Source organism: Macrobrachium rosenbergii, chromosome 21, assembly GCF_040412425.1.
Source record: "Macrobrachium rosenbergii isolate ZJJX-2024 chromosome 21, ASM4041242v1, whole genome shotgun sequence".
NCBI lineage: Eukaryota > Metazoa > Arthropoda > Malacostraca > Decapoda > Palaemonidae > Macrobrachium > Macrobrachium rosenbergii.
Genome location: NC_089761.1, coordinates 23,150,176 through 23,165,180, shown reverse-complemented (window position 1 = coordinate 23,165,180; position 15,005 = coordinate 23,150,176). Strand labels below are relative to the sequence as shown.

At 35.2% G+C, this 15,005-nt stretch overlaps 2 protein-coding genes across 3 annotated transcripts in view; one reads left to right on the top strand and one right to left on the bottom strand.

The window, feature by feature from the left end:
- Window positions 1–9,060, bottom strand: part of LOC136849813 (E3 ubiquitin-protein ligase TTC3-like) — a 56,198-nt gene extending 47,138 nt beyond the window's left edge. Inside the window, exon 1 of the mRNA XM_067123263.1 lies at window positions 8,823–9,060. The gene's annotated coding sequence lies outside the window, so the exon portion shown is untranslated. The remainder of the gene's footprint in view (window positions 1–8,822) is intronic.
- On the top strand, window positions 4,234–13,718 carry LOC136849815 (sulfotransferase 1C4-like). Of its 2 annotated transcripts, none has more exons than XM_067123267.1 (8): window positions 4,234–4,571; window positions 8,959–9,146; window positions 9,854–9,999; window positions 10,279–10,483; window positions 10,953–11,079; window positions 11,913–12,079; window positions 12,782–12,899; window positions 13,311–13,718. In XM_067123267.1, the coding sequence occupies exons 2-8, from the start codon at window positions 8,973–8,975 to the stop codon at window positions 13,421–13,423; spliced, it is 1,050 nt and encodes a 349-aa protein (XP_066979368.1). In that variant the 5' UTR covers window positions 4,234–4,571; window positions 8,959–8,972; the 3' UTR covers window positions 13,424–13,718. The 2 variants fall into 2 exon arrangements, with proteins under 2 accessions (XP_066979368.1, XP_066979369.1); XM_067123268.1 differs by lacking the exon at window positions 4,234–4,571 and adding an exon at window positions 4,931–5,034.
- Window positions 13,719–15,005: the final 1,287 nt, after the last annotated feature.

Here is a 15,005-nt window from a genome sequence, read left to right as displayed (position 1 = left end):
TATATATTATCTATAACGAGGAGTGACGATCATTTAAGGTTTAAAAGACTATTTTTTCAATCAACTTTTTTCCACACCACCACTGAGGTAAAGTCAAGGTGCGTTTTTCTCGAGAGAGAGGTTTTTCCCCTGCAGGCCTAATCCTCTCTTTTTATATATAATTTATTCAGAAACTCGTCATCAGAGCTATCAGGTATGTTGATGACAAAAAACTGTCAACCAACTTGTCTACAGCCACATCTTGCCGGGAATCCTCTTTTGAATTTTCTCTATGTGCTCCGCTGCATTCTTCCAGTTTTCCGCCGTGACATTGTTCAGTGCTTCTTGCACTAAAATTTTAAGGTCTGCCAATTTGAACGTATTCTTTTTCGCTATATAAGACTTCACTTGAGCCCATATGAGCTCAATAGGGTTGTATTGGCAATGGTACAGTGGTATACGTACTATCTTATGCCCTGCTTCAGCTGCAATTTCGTCAATCTTATACTTTTTTCCCGTTATTAATACGTCGTTTAGCGAGTTCACACAGCTCAATTTTCAGCAAATCATCACTTGGCTGTTCGCCATTCTCTATCAACCAATGCTTTACGTTTTCTTTCTTCCAAGATGGGGTTGGATACTTTTCCTGTTGCATAGAATGGTATGATGCGTTGTCCATCACGATTGCACAGTTGGGAGGGGATGTTCGGTAAAGCAACTGATTTCTAAACCATTTTCAAAAACTTCAGCATTCATCTGTTCATGGTAGTCCCCATCATTCCTAGCCTGAAAAAACCAGTTCTGCATTGTTGACAAAACCGTCTTCTGTTCCTGCATGTAGAATTATCAATCGGTTTTTTACCGGTGGGAGGTTTTACCCCGTAGCTTGCTGGGATGGTAAGTCTGTCCAACACTTTTTGAACAGTGTAATTTTGATTGACCTGAAGTTTCGTCGAGATACACGAATTTCTGCCCTGACTCCTTGCGACGCTTCATCTCTCAAAATCTTGACCGAGCTACAGTTACATCTCGCTTTCCAAGAAAAATTTGCGCCCAACAACCTTCTTAAATCTGAATCCTATCTTCATGAGAACCTTACGAAGGGATTCACGGCAGCCGATTAAAAGATATTCTTTCTTTTAATTCCTCTGTTATCAAGTCAGTTGGAATTTTCCTGTCTTTCATAAAAGGACAGAACTGCCCTTCTAATGACGCATGTCAAAATCATCCAAAGCAGTGACGGTTGCAGGTCGAGATTTTTTCGGTGACGAATATACAGGCTGCTCATGCTCAGTCTGCCCACCATTCTTCATTTAATTTGCTGCCGACTCTTTTAACTGTACTCTCGCTGAAACCTGTTGCAGCAGCTGTTCGAGCGAGAGCTTTTTTATGGGATAACATAGGCCCTCCATTCGCCTTTTCATCTTGAAAATACCTATTTACTTTGTAGACGATTGCCTTTTCTCGGCTGTGAAGATGATGTCTATGAGATGGCCAGGAATGACTTCTTGTAAGTCGTTGTCAAAGTCACTCTACCCTTCAGTCAGGCCAAAACGTTGTTGCCATATCGTATTCAAGCAATATTCAGTCATTGTTTCCAATCTATTATTTTTCAGAGAGAGAGAAAGACAGAGAGAGAGACAGAGATCTGTCTGTATACGAATGTTTATTTTCTCTTGCCAAACTTACTGTTATGCTTTATTTCATATTTCCTTGCTTACCAATTTATTCTTTACCTACGATGTTAAGAAATCAAGGTATATGTAGAAACGAGAAATGCCTCCAGACATAATATACCGGGATGACCGTGACCACCGAAAGTGCTCCCTAGAGAAAATCTAAGCTGCTTATCCGTGGATTTAAACGCACGTGGATCCGTGTGTATAGTACTGGCAAACCACCAAAAATGAGATCCATATTGATAGAAAATCTGATTCCGTTTCTTGTAATTTTAAAAACATTATCAATCGTGAACGTATGTAATAGACTTGGAATTCTGCGTAACGGAAAAGGTTTTATTTGATATCTGTAATGGGAGAAATGATTTTATCTCGCTGTTGTTGTTATACATTTGGCATATATGCCTTACCTGCGAAGACCCAGACAACCCCGCCAGAGAGATCTAAACATTTTAGAAAGAGTATAAAGTATGGGTAACTCACCCCCCCCCCCGCCCAGTAAACACGGCGAAGGGACATTCCATTTGGCCGACAACGAACAAATGCACCGCCGGTGTCAGAAGCCCTAAATGTGTTGAAAAAACCAGTTTCCAAGGTACTGCACTTGCCGGACGGGATATGAACCGTTCGAAACAGACGTAGCCGTGCTCTGTCTTGTGAAGATCGCGTTAGGAAACCCCTTGTTGGATGTACTTCGGGGGACAATTGGGTTAATTACAGCCGACCGCCAAAAAATAACGTTGAATTGTAACAAGCAACTAAAATACTATAAGAACTGCCATTTCTCCTAAATACCATGAGTGTCTCTATTACTAGAAATATAATATATATATATATATATATATATATATATATATATATATATATATATATATATATATGTATGTGTGTGTGTGTGTGTGTCTAGTGTGGTGTGTGTAATACCTATATTAATAATGCACAATTATTTAAATGATTTTTCCAAGGTGGAACATGAAGGATATGCTTATTGATAACTAAATGACATGATAAGCGTTGTCTTACAAAGTTGAAAGAATTGTGATGACGAAATATGGCGTAAGGCTTTATCTGTAAAGGTAGTGAAATACAAACCTCTTGAGTGTGACTACGTGGACACTTGGTCGCATGGTTTCTAAACCCTAAAGGTATCCCAGGATGCTGTCATTTCTGAAGTGTTACACACTGTCCTCGTGACAAGAAAGAACATGTGAGAACGCATAATGTAAAATATATTACCACTCACCATATTCATATTTCTTGAAAAGTACTGAACTTTTTACAATAAATTTTCTGATCATGTTCCAGTGACCTCATATCATCTTTTATATATATATATATATATATATATATATATATATATATACATATATATATATATATATATATATATATATTACGTATAACGATGGTCAATTGCTATAATGAAGCAACACTGCAGTCGAAAAATGGCACGGAATAAATTATAAAAGTTGTTCAGCATGTCCTAAAACCTCCGGAAATGCCTTTACCTGATCAGTAAGTCTGTCGGATATTTTGCAGAGTTTTCTTTGGAATCCTTCCCCTGCGATTTGTGCAACATTGATCAGGCGTCTCTGTTTCCTAGGTAGTTTCCTGTGTTCTTCTAACGTCTACTGTATTTGTTAACTAGCCCAAGACAATATGGCGACATTCCCGCCTTTCCCCCGCCCCTGGCATTCACTCATGCGTGATATCTCTACTCAAGCTTTGTGATAACCTAGCAATTTCTCGGCCTGTCTCTCATTCCTCCTTAATCTTCCTATGTTTCGCCCGCTTACGAACCCATAGCCTTCCATTTATTGTTTTAGCCTTTACTTGTTACTTCATCCATCTTTTCGTCTACGCTAGTACAATAACTCATTCTGTGTGTGTGTGTTTTACGTAACTGTAACGATTGCACAAAAATCGTGAAGCGAGGCGGGGCTGATATTCACTCTGAGGTTACTTCTTAGGGTTTTACAAGACACCTTCTTTAATTGCCCGTACAGTATATAGGTCACGATTTGCTAAACACGCGTAGGAATTTGGGAGAAACTAAGCATAAGAAGATAAAATTCATATCGATCTGTATCTGAGTTCTGACTGAAATTAATTTTTCTGCCTGATTGCAACAGTGTCACTTGGTCATGAACAACTGAACTGCTTACTGACCTGTCCAATGCTGCTGCCATTTTTCAGTGTGCCTAGTCTCATGATATTATTATGCATAATAATTTAAGACAGTGTGCTACCTAAGAACATGATTTCTTTTGGATTAAAAAAGGGATTTTTTTTTACATTAAGTATTCATCAATAAATTTCAGAGGGTCTTAAAAGCAAATTAATACAAGGTTGCCTTCGACAGTCCTACTATGATAATTCTTCAAGCAGTAAGAGAGGAACAACCTGCCAGGATGAAAAACACAATTTCACGAAATCTGATGAAATTAGGTCTATATATATATATATATATATATATATATATATATTATATATATATATATATATATATATATATATATATATATATATATAATACATTTGCAAAGTGTGGATAACAACTCCCCGTAAATATAGCATAATGACGATTCTAAAAATTTTGAGTAGTCGGGTTGACATCGAACCAGCATAGTCCGGGGGTTTAAATACAATATCCATTGTGTGATCGCAAATGCAAGAGAGTGAGAGAGAGAGAAATCGAAAGCCGGTGACAGGAGGTATGTCTGTTTCGTCATCTCGTCATCACTACCTTTCAGCCGCGGGATTTGTTTCAGAATTCAACATATGGCAACTTTGATCGCAGCTTAAGTTGCTAGCGAACAACCGAAGGAGGTTCAGTCATTTCGTCCTACCATCCCGCTAAGATCTCACGTAAACCAGTCCAGAAATCAACACCTTGATTCTACCTTAAAACAGGTATTGCATTTCTTCCTTTTTAAAAAAATTAGACAACAATGGACTTCCCTAATTTAAGCATGTTTAAATTTAAACGCTTTATATTAAACAATTATGACAAGATAAACTTTGGTATACCAACATACTGATTGAACTACGGGCATAATGTGCTTTCATATACCTGATACATTCTTATTGAAAATTAATCATAAATTGTGGGTGTTTTTTTACGACTTAATAAATCCTCAGTTAGTGGGAGGTATAAACTCTAACGTATTATTAAGACCTACGCCTGTCACAGAATGAATTTACATTAATGCGTGTGGAGAAGGTTTGAATTGCAATAACTAAAACCTATGGCAATCCTGCCCTGGCTATCGGAAAACAATGCTTATCATTTTGAAGGGCTCTCGGGGCTCCTCTGACTTCATTTACTATCTATAATGCATTTTCCAAACTTTGCTGCACTCGTGGCTTGCACAAGGTATGTACTGTAGGTCTATGCTACAAGCATTCATTTACAGATGTGTTCATATCCTAGGGATATATGAAGATGCTGTGCTTGAAAGTGCCTGGCGTTTACACAATAGAATCTACCGTACAAAATTAAAATCTTAAGGAACTTCAGTAGGTGAATATAATTAAATCTAAGATGGTCAACTACTTTTCCCACCGGTTTTAAAATAATTCTATAAGTGAGAGCGTAAACAACACCTAGACTTGTGGTTGTTACACCTGAAACATTAGGCATCTCTTGAACAACTTTTCCGTCACGTGTGGCTGAGAGGCTAGCCCCTTGCCTAACATTAGAGGAATAGGCTACCAGCCCACTTTCACTTTCGATATGGTGAAGATGTCCAGTTGCCATACACCAAAAGCTTTGTAAGGCCTTTAAAAGAAAGTTTTATGTTTGAGCAATTGTTGTGGGTGTCTACACGTTTTTTTGCGTAACAGATCATAAAGATTCTTAAAAAAAAAAAAAAAATACGAGAGGGAATGTACTGACCGTGACAGGAACTGGATGGAAACACTTGGAATAACTACAAATAGAAAATAAGTTTTATCCGAAAATAATTTTGTATGAAATATAATGTGCATTAGATTCCAAAACTGTTGGTATGACGTAGACAAGAACAAGAACATCTAGCCTAGTCAGTGGGATATTCATGCTGCAAATGACTTACAGATAAACACTTTTTGGGTCTTCCTCTCCTCCCCCAAACTAAGATTTCTGAATTACACACTTATATTTTGATGTCTGTCTATTGTCACCCCCCTCTTTTTTTTATTTCATCATGGAATTTAGCATACTATAGTCTGTTTAACATTCTAAGATCGCTGGGGTGGGGCCAGGAAATGAATACAGAGGTTTCAAACGTCTCGTTATGATTAAAAGTTTTGCCTTGTTAGAGCTTGTTCAAGTGAAGTTTAAAAAAGAAATGTTATTCATTTAAAGATAACATCCAAACATATTAGGCTTCACATATTTGCAGTACAAGCCTAATTATCTTCATAAACAAAGAGACATGGCATCATTTTTGGCGCCGCTGCCAACCTCAGTTTCGACACGTGGTCAGCGAGGGCATTATAAGTCAGTCGATCTAAAACAATAACAATGGTGGTCACCTCAAGCAGCCAGTCACTGGACTGGTATTGATAGCCCAAGGGATAGCCAAAGATCAGATCTCCCCACTACAACTTTACTCCCAGGTCAAGTAAACTGTTTATAATATTTTTAAAAATATTTCATATTAAAGAAAACAAGGGTACCCCCATAATTAATGGTAATTTTCTCTCCTAAATGATGAGTGTATTTAACCTGCAGAAGCACTGTAAAAATACAGTCATATAACCAATATGGAATATGGACAATAATCAAATGGCTTGAAAGCCATTCTGCCGAACCTCCTACCACAAATTTTAAGGTTTTTAATGCAATAAACACATTATGGTATTATATAAGAACTATGATTATTATTTCCAAAAAGCACGCAAAGAACGGAAAAATCATTAGAACAACCAAAACTACTCGTTTCTTAGAAAACGAAGTAGTCCTACAGTAAATGACAGATCTCAGGTAAAGACATAAACAAGGGATTAACCTCGAGGGTGAGATTTAAAAAGGCCTGTCCACACTAGGAAACATTGTTTGGAAACAAAGTTTGCAAACTGTTTGGAAACAAAGTTTGCAAACAGTTTGGAAACTGGTTGGAAGCAGTTTAGAAACACTTTTTACAGTATATTTGTTTCCCATCCAGAATGGAAAACATTTAGTGTTTCTGTGTGTATATGTATATATACACATGTATAATGGACGTATATATAAATGTGTGTATGTATGTATGTATACTTGTATATATGTATGTGTATATGTAATTACACATATACACTTAAACATTCATACTTTTACATATGTATATGTACATATTCTTACACGCCAGAAGCAAGTCAGCATGACACGCTCCTTTTCCTAAAAGCTTCCTCTCCCACCCATCTCTTTTTCTCTCTCTTATCCCTCCTTGAGTGCATTAAAACTGCCAAGTAAAATACAGAGGTTACTGCACCGGCAGGCATTCTGACGACAACTGAGGTGTGGACAGGAAACCTTGTTTGCAAACAGTTTCCAAGCTGTTTGGAAACGGTTTCCAAACAGTTTCCAAGAAACTGTTTTCAATCAGTTTGCAATCTTTGTTTCCCAACAATGTTTCCTAGTGTGGACAGGCCTTAAAAGGATAAATAGATATGGCAACGCTGTATTCCTTTCCTGGCCCCACCCTAGCGATCTTAGAATGTTGAACAGACTATACTCGTCTAGTCCTTCCACCTCTGTGTCTTGAACCCAGCCCGTTTTCTCCTTATAATCTCTTCTCACTGACACTTCCTACTTATCAAGCTAACTTAATTCAATTTACAGTCACCTTTTGACCCCTCTCTCGCCATTATAAACTTTTATCTTGACCTTTGCTTCGACCAGGTAATGAACAGACGAGCCTTCAGTCACTCTTGTCATCATTACACCCAACACCTTGTTCTTCTGTCACCTCTGTTTACTGGCACATAATCTAGTACTTCTTTACTCGCCACTCTCTCTTTCCCAAGCATACTTAACAGCCAAGCTCCTTTTCAAACAAGAGAACTCTATCTATTCTCATTTACCCGGGAACTCTATAACCAAGGACGTTTTTTTAAGTGGTAAAATCTAGGGACACGTAAATGCAGAAAGTCTTTTGTGTTATCCTTTTTTTATGCAGACATTTTAAAAGAAGACAGGCGAAAAATAATGATAAATCGCATAATATTCATGTTTTTTTCTCGAATGAAACTGCATCGGTCCTTGTTCACTTGATACATCATCGCCTTCAGGCGACGATAGCTTTCTTGAAGAATCTTCACGAGTTTTATTTATCAGTAGTGGTCACATACGTTGACAAGCACTTCATTTAATTATAAATGTGCAGATTTAATGTTCAATCCAAGTGTTGAAACCCCAAATCAAAGTGAAAGAGATGTATGAAATTTATTTCCTTTTACTGTACAGACTGCATTCCCTCTGATGTGTTCTCGATTCTAGCCTTTTATATGGTCTATTTACTAATGAAACTGTTACTTGTCTATTTGCTTATTTGTACTTTCATTTACCGTAAAACATCCAAACTCTTAAATGTAATTTGCTTAATTTCTGTGCTGCCGGAAAAACCGCATTTTTAACAGCTTGTCATTAACTGTATACAAACCTGTTCATCTCTCAACTTTCTATAACACATATACACATATATATATATATATATATATATATATATATATATAATATATATATATATATATATATATACTGTATATATATATATATATATATACTGTATATAAATATATATATATATATATATATATATATATATATATATATATATAATATATATATTTATATTTATATATATATATACAGTATATATACATACTGATGAAAGTAACATACCACTTTTCTTCGAGAATTGAAATTTGAGTGATGATGGGTTTGGCCAGTATTTGGATGGGTGACCACGAGAAATGGACAGACACGCTTGGCACATAAGCCCTTAAACATCACTGAGACACAGTATAGGACTAGCAACCTCATCTAAAATACTTTCTAAAGATATAGCCTGATGTTAACTCATATATACGAGCGGGAAATATATACACAAAGGATGGTCCGGTAAGTTTGTGACATAGGCCTACCACATTATAGCATTAGAACTCATTTGAAGACTTTAGTTGTCGGTTACAGCTTACCTATGCTTGTTGTTACAGATTGAGAGATGATTAGCACTAGAGCACCATGAAGTTCCCAAATTCCAGCACATGTTAAAAGATTTTCAGTTAGTTTTTCTGCTAATTTTGTTGCTGTAAAGATCACTCTTCCCCACAGCTGACTCTAGAGCAATGACCAGTACCGCGAGTGGCCACGAGATAGTACCTCTAGAAGGGGACGAACTCCGCCGTCAGGAGAAGGACTTCCCAGGTTATGCGGATCTGGGTATGGTTCGTTTCAACCCCGGTAGATGGCTCTTCATGGAACCTTTTACAAAGTTTGCTGATAAAATTTATAAGTTCCCGGTGAGTACTTTTTGTTGTAACCTGAAAATTTGAGCATCAGTTAAGTTACTGATTTTAAGGATTTGATCTGAAACTCATTTGTTTTTTTTATTAGAGTAATCAATAAGTTACGTATAGGCTAAAACTTGTAATATATATAGAACAATAAATATACTCATTACATTAAAAAATTATGGAAAATAAAAGAAAATGTTTACTAAAACGTATATATATATATATATATATATATATATATATATATATATATATATATATATATATATATATATATAGTATACCAACCTTTAATAAAGGGAAAGTACTATTTCCCATAAATTACTATACTTCATTATTGTTGCACTGTTAGCCAAGAATAAGATTAAATTATAGTAACCGCTACAAATATCTCAAATACTGCGCTGAAAATAAACAAAGGAAAATTTTTTAATTGGAATTTCAGCAATAATGAGTTTATTGGATTTCCTTGTAACATGATTTGCGTCTGTCAAGAAGTGCACATAATATTTTTTTAACCTTAATCACATAAATCTGCATACAGTGAAGCATAATAGATGGGTTTCACCTGCCTGAAATCATCCCTAATACCAGCTTAATGTAATAATACAATAATACGTTGGTATCCTATTGGATCTACTTGTACTGCACTTAATGTCCTTTTAAGTGGCTGTAAGTAACGTCCCTCTTTACATAAACACTTTTCCTCACAGGTTAAATCAAGTGACGTGTACGTCGTGACATGGCCAAAGTGTGGCACTACATGGTGCCAGGAGATTGTCTGGACTATGAAGAACAACCCAAACCTAGATAACCCGATGGCCAAGATGCCGGTTAATGGCCGAGTTCCTTTCCTCGAGTAGGTTGAAAGAGAGATACTTGGGAGTCACTCATGAAATACTTAATAGTGAATGTTAGCTATTTTTTTAAAATGTTCTTTCATTCATGGCAAAAAGTTGTTTTAGAAAAAGACTGAAAATTTTAAGATGAATATTTTTCTATTTTTTTATGCTACAGTCAGTAATTATGATACATATCAGTACAGCAAAATGTAGCTGCGCATACTGTACAGTACGTATAATGAGCGTCCAGTGTTGTCTACTTATGTATAAACGGCAATTACCTGACACCTCAACAGATTTGACATGCTTTTGAAAAGCAAGTTATTGAAACCCCCGGCACCAGATAATCCCATGATGCAAGGCTTCCAGAAGATGTGCCCAGGGAAGGATCCCTCTGATGGAGTGTTCTTTCAGATGTGTGAGGCTTTGCCTGAGCCTAGAACCATCAAGTCCCACTTACCTTTGTCGCTCCTTCCTCCAGATATGCTGAAAACCTCGAAGGTACTTTAATCGTTTTTTGTGTGTGCATTTTTTTTTACTTCCATTATCACTGCTGCTGACATTATTGCAATTATGCCTTCACTGCTGGACTGTGCAACAGTATCCCTGAGGATGTGCAATTGGAACCTCAAGAGCTCAAGCAACGGTTAAATGCATTACCACCTGAAAAGGTTCTTAATAATTCACTTACATATTTATCTATTTATTTTTCTTTTCTAATAACCTATCTCTTCTTTCTATATTTCCTATTACCTTTTGTTACTTCTTTCAGATGAATACCACATTCTTTGGAAGGTGGAATTTCAAGTCGATGGCCTCTGTGAGCTTTTTCCATAAAAATAGGGTTCATCTTCTGAGTAGTAATAATATTAAATACCCACCCTGATAAGGACATTATGGTGACCTAGCTTTGTCATATAACCTCCTCATCCTCATTCACATCCCCATTCAGACGGCTTTTCTTCCACAGGTAGTGTATGTGGCACGAAATCCTAAAGATGTGGTGGTATCCTTCCACCATCATTCCCGGATGTTCAAAAGCCACAATTATGTTGGGTCCTTTGCGGATTTTGTTCAGTACTTCGTCGACGATGATTGTGAGTGTTCTTGTCTAACGTTTTCAATTACCTGGTCCATGGTCATAGCTCTTTTTAAATATTTATTTTGTTCTTTAATGAGTTTTTCAAATTTGGTTTCCGATTTTTAAACTTATCCTGAAAGAAAATAATTTACTTCATGAATTTTTCACAATGAGTAATTTGGTCTCAACAATGCTATAGAATTAAACTTCCAAATTTTCCCGAGGTTCTCTCGCTGATTTTGCAAGTCACTTCAACCTCTACAAACCAAACATCAAAAATATCGTTTTTCCATATTTCATCATTGGAATTTTCATATACTTATGTCTATGTCTGATCTGGTAGTCTGAAATGCAAGTGTTTCTAAGTTTGATGAAATGGTCAAATAAGTAAAAATTCTCATAAAAATTTTGGAAATGTGGTTTTGCTTACTCTTGCTCATCTTGTATTTGCTGTACACACCTTATTACAGTAGACAAGAGAAAACAAATCCTTATTCAAGGACTTAATGTGGTAGAAATTTGTCTAAAAGTAGGGAAACAACTTCTTGAGATACTCTTTCCGTACTCATTTGCCAAATCCATTTCTCTCATCCAAAGCTCCAGTACATTATCACTGATGTAATATGCTGACTTCACACAGACTATACTCCTAGTTCCAGTATATAAGTCTCTTAAAGTTTAAAAGTTTAATCTTATAATGTTCCCTCTAACAAAATATGTGAATCTACCATGAGTGAAATCTAAGGTACCATGTAAAGAAAAGAACTGTCTTAAGAATACTACAAAAGTTGAAAAATTTATCATCACCTACAAGTACGAGGGCAATACTTTCATTCTTTTTCAAAATAGTGCTGTATGGACCCTACTGGCTTCATCTAAATGAAGCATGGGAAAGGAGAGAAGAATCAAATCTGCATTTCATCTTCTATGAAGATCTGAAGTCAAACAACATGGAAGAACTCAAAAAGCTTAACAGATTTCTTGGTACAAAACTTACTGATACACAATTGGAAAAGGTAAGTACAGTATCACCATTACAGTAATAATTAACTCCATTCTGATTTTCAGTGAGAAACCATTGTTCATTTAGACTAGTTAATTTATGTCGTAGATATAGAGTGAATCAGTCCCTTTCTTGTTTGTATTGACTTAAAATATACAACACAAAAATAGTTTCTAGTGAGTCAGATTCTACATGTAATTGTATATGTATGCTGATATAACTTTGAAAGATGACATTTCAAAGCAGGTGATAAACATGTGCAATACATAAAAATTGTGTACCAATATTATCAGATCAGCTTGGTCTTCTCTCTTCATTTCATTTGTTTGGTACAACATGAAGAGGACTGAGTGAAGGGAGGAAGGAAGGATCAGTGATGGTTACTAACATTGCACTTCAAATCCTTTGATGAATAAATATGTTAGATTGATGATCAACCAAAAATAACATAACTTGACATATTATCAATACAGTACTTCCTTCAGTTTTCATAAAAATCAAATTAATGACTGGATAATGACTACCTATTCCATATTAACAAGGAATCTTGTGCTTAGAAATTTTTGCTTCAAAATAACTGAATTTTTACCAACCCCAAACCATTTACAAATATTTATCTTTTTTTTTATTCAAGTCTTGATTATCTTGAAAATATAATTTTATTTATTTTTTATAACTTTTCAGTTTTAATAACAAGGAATCTGTTTTCCTTCAGATTTCCCACTACACCAGTTTCAACGAGATGAAAACTCGAGACTTTGTCCTCGGGGACTCAGCATCTGATTACACGAACATAGAAGTAATTCACAAGGACGGGGGATTTTTCAGAAAAGGTAAATACTGATAGCACTTTAAAAAGTTAGGATATAATATTTTTTTTTAATATTCTAGCAAAACAAAAATTTTTAGTTGTATTCCATTCTAGTCTCTTTATCAACCATTCTTAAATCTTAAAATAAGCCACTGGAATCTGGGATTTTCTGATCTTCCCCTTGACTACAGATTTCAACACATTTGCCTATCCTCTACCTCATCTCACACCAAAAACTTAAAATAATTTTATAATCCATTTTAGAATACAACAACTGTTATCCTATTATAAAAATAATTTTCCAGTAGTTCCAGGTACAGTACCTAAGTATTATTAGTAAGACACCCACACATTTAGGAGTTGCTTTGTATTGCTGAATGAAATAGGAATGGTGAAATTTTTGTTCTAATGACCCTTTACTATTTTTTTAAAGGAACAGTTGGTGACTGGAAAGGAAAATATACTCCAGAACTGGAAGCCAAAATTGACAACTGGATTAAGAAAAATCTGCAAGGTTTTGGTATAAATTTTAAATACGCTGCTTAAAGCATTGTCTCATACATTTATTAATCACGTACGCTGTTCTTAGTCTTCACTGACTATAAGTAATACTATTAAATTACTGAATGGATTTTCAGCTACTAATTGTTGGGAACTATTGAAATATAAGAAAATGATGTCCTTAGAAAATATTGCGATTTATTTTACATTTACCTGTTTTCATAAAGAAATGTGATCACTTTTAATTTATTCTTGTTCAACAGCACCTTGTCCTTTGGTTGACATTTGCTAGTTCAAATTCATTTGTGATTCTGAATTGCAAATACACATTTGGAATATATTATTTTTTCCCTGAAACAGTAAAAAAGAAAGTACTATTTTAACATGGTATTCCTCTTATAATTCACCTGGGGGCACATACACCAGACCCAAGGACTGCAGTTTTCGATATATGAGGGAACTGAATACAGCAGTTAAACAAACACTGTTTTACCTGTGTGCACACCGAAATTGATATTTAATAAAAGCTTATGGAGCTCTTCCATATGCATAGAGTACTCTGGGTGAGAAAAAAATAAATGAAATTATAGACTACTATGAGGAAAGAAAGCCATATATCAAGTGTGTTCAGTTATTTTTACTTGCTCTCATGAATTTAATTTTGAACTGCTAACAAAAAGATGTGTGTATGGAAAGCATAGTTCGGTTCCCAGTCATTAGCACTGGTTATTCATCTTATCCTTAAATATTTGATCTCTCAACACTCATCTAATTGTTACATATGTGAACTCTCAACAGTTACCTTGACTCCTCATGAATGTGTGAAACTGCATTTTATTAAACAATTTACATTATCTGGTAGGCAACCCTATATAATCTATCATCATTGTGCTTGTCCCAGAGATATTCCATTGTCTTTTCCATACCATGTGTGTCATAATGAGCAAAAAAACTATTCTGTATTATGGACACATTATTTTACTTTGTTAACTGATTCAGTTCTTATTACTGTCCTAATGTAGCAAATGTTCCAAAACTTTTCATACATTCCTTTGTCAAAAATATTTTTTCCTGCCATTTTAAAGATAACATTGTTTGTTTGGTATTATTACTTTAAATGAAAAATTTACTGTCTATATTTAGAAGAATAATTCTTTTACTGAAGAACAAAATATTCTGAAAAGCTTCTTCGAATAATTTTTTACTTAGGGTACAATGATATACATAAACATCACAAAAAAATTAAAATAACTGCAGTTATACTGTAATTCTAAAGTATACGGGACTGTAAGAAAAATATGTACAGCACAGGTACAATGTTGTATGTGAAAGAGCTTTCTCTCTCAAAAACAAAATATATTATTGTACTGTACTCACCATTCTTCTTTGGTCTCACCATTCTTCTTTGGTCTTCTTGAGGGTTATCTTTTGATCCCGGAGCACTGAACACTGAAGGGCTTCTCATTGGAAAATCTGGGATAATGTCAAGACCAGATGAAGTTGATGGAATTTCACTGGTAAATATCTCTTGAATAAACGCTGCTAGAAAGCTTCCTCTTTGCAACTCTAGTATACACAGTTTGAAATATTTCAGTACATTTCTGTGATGTCCAGTTCGTTGATTTTT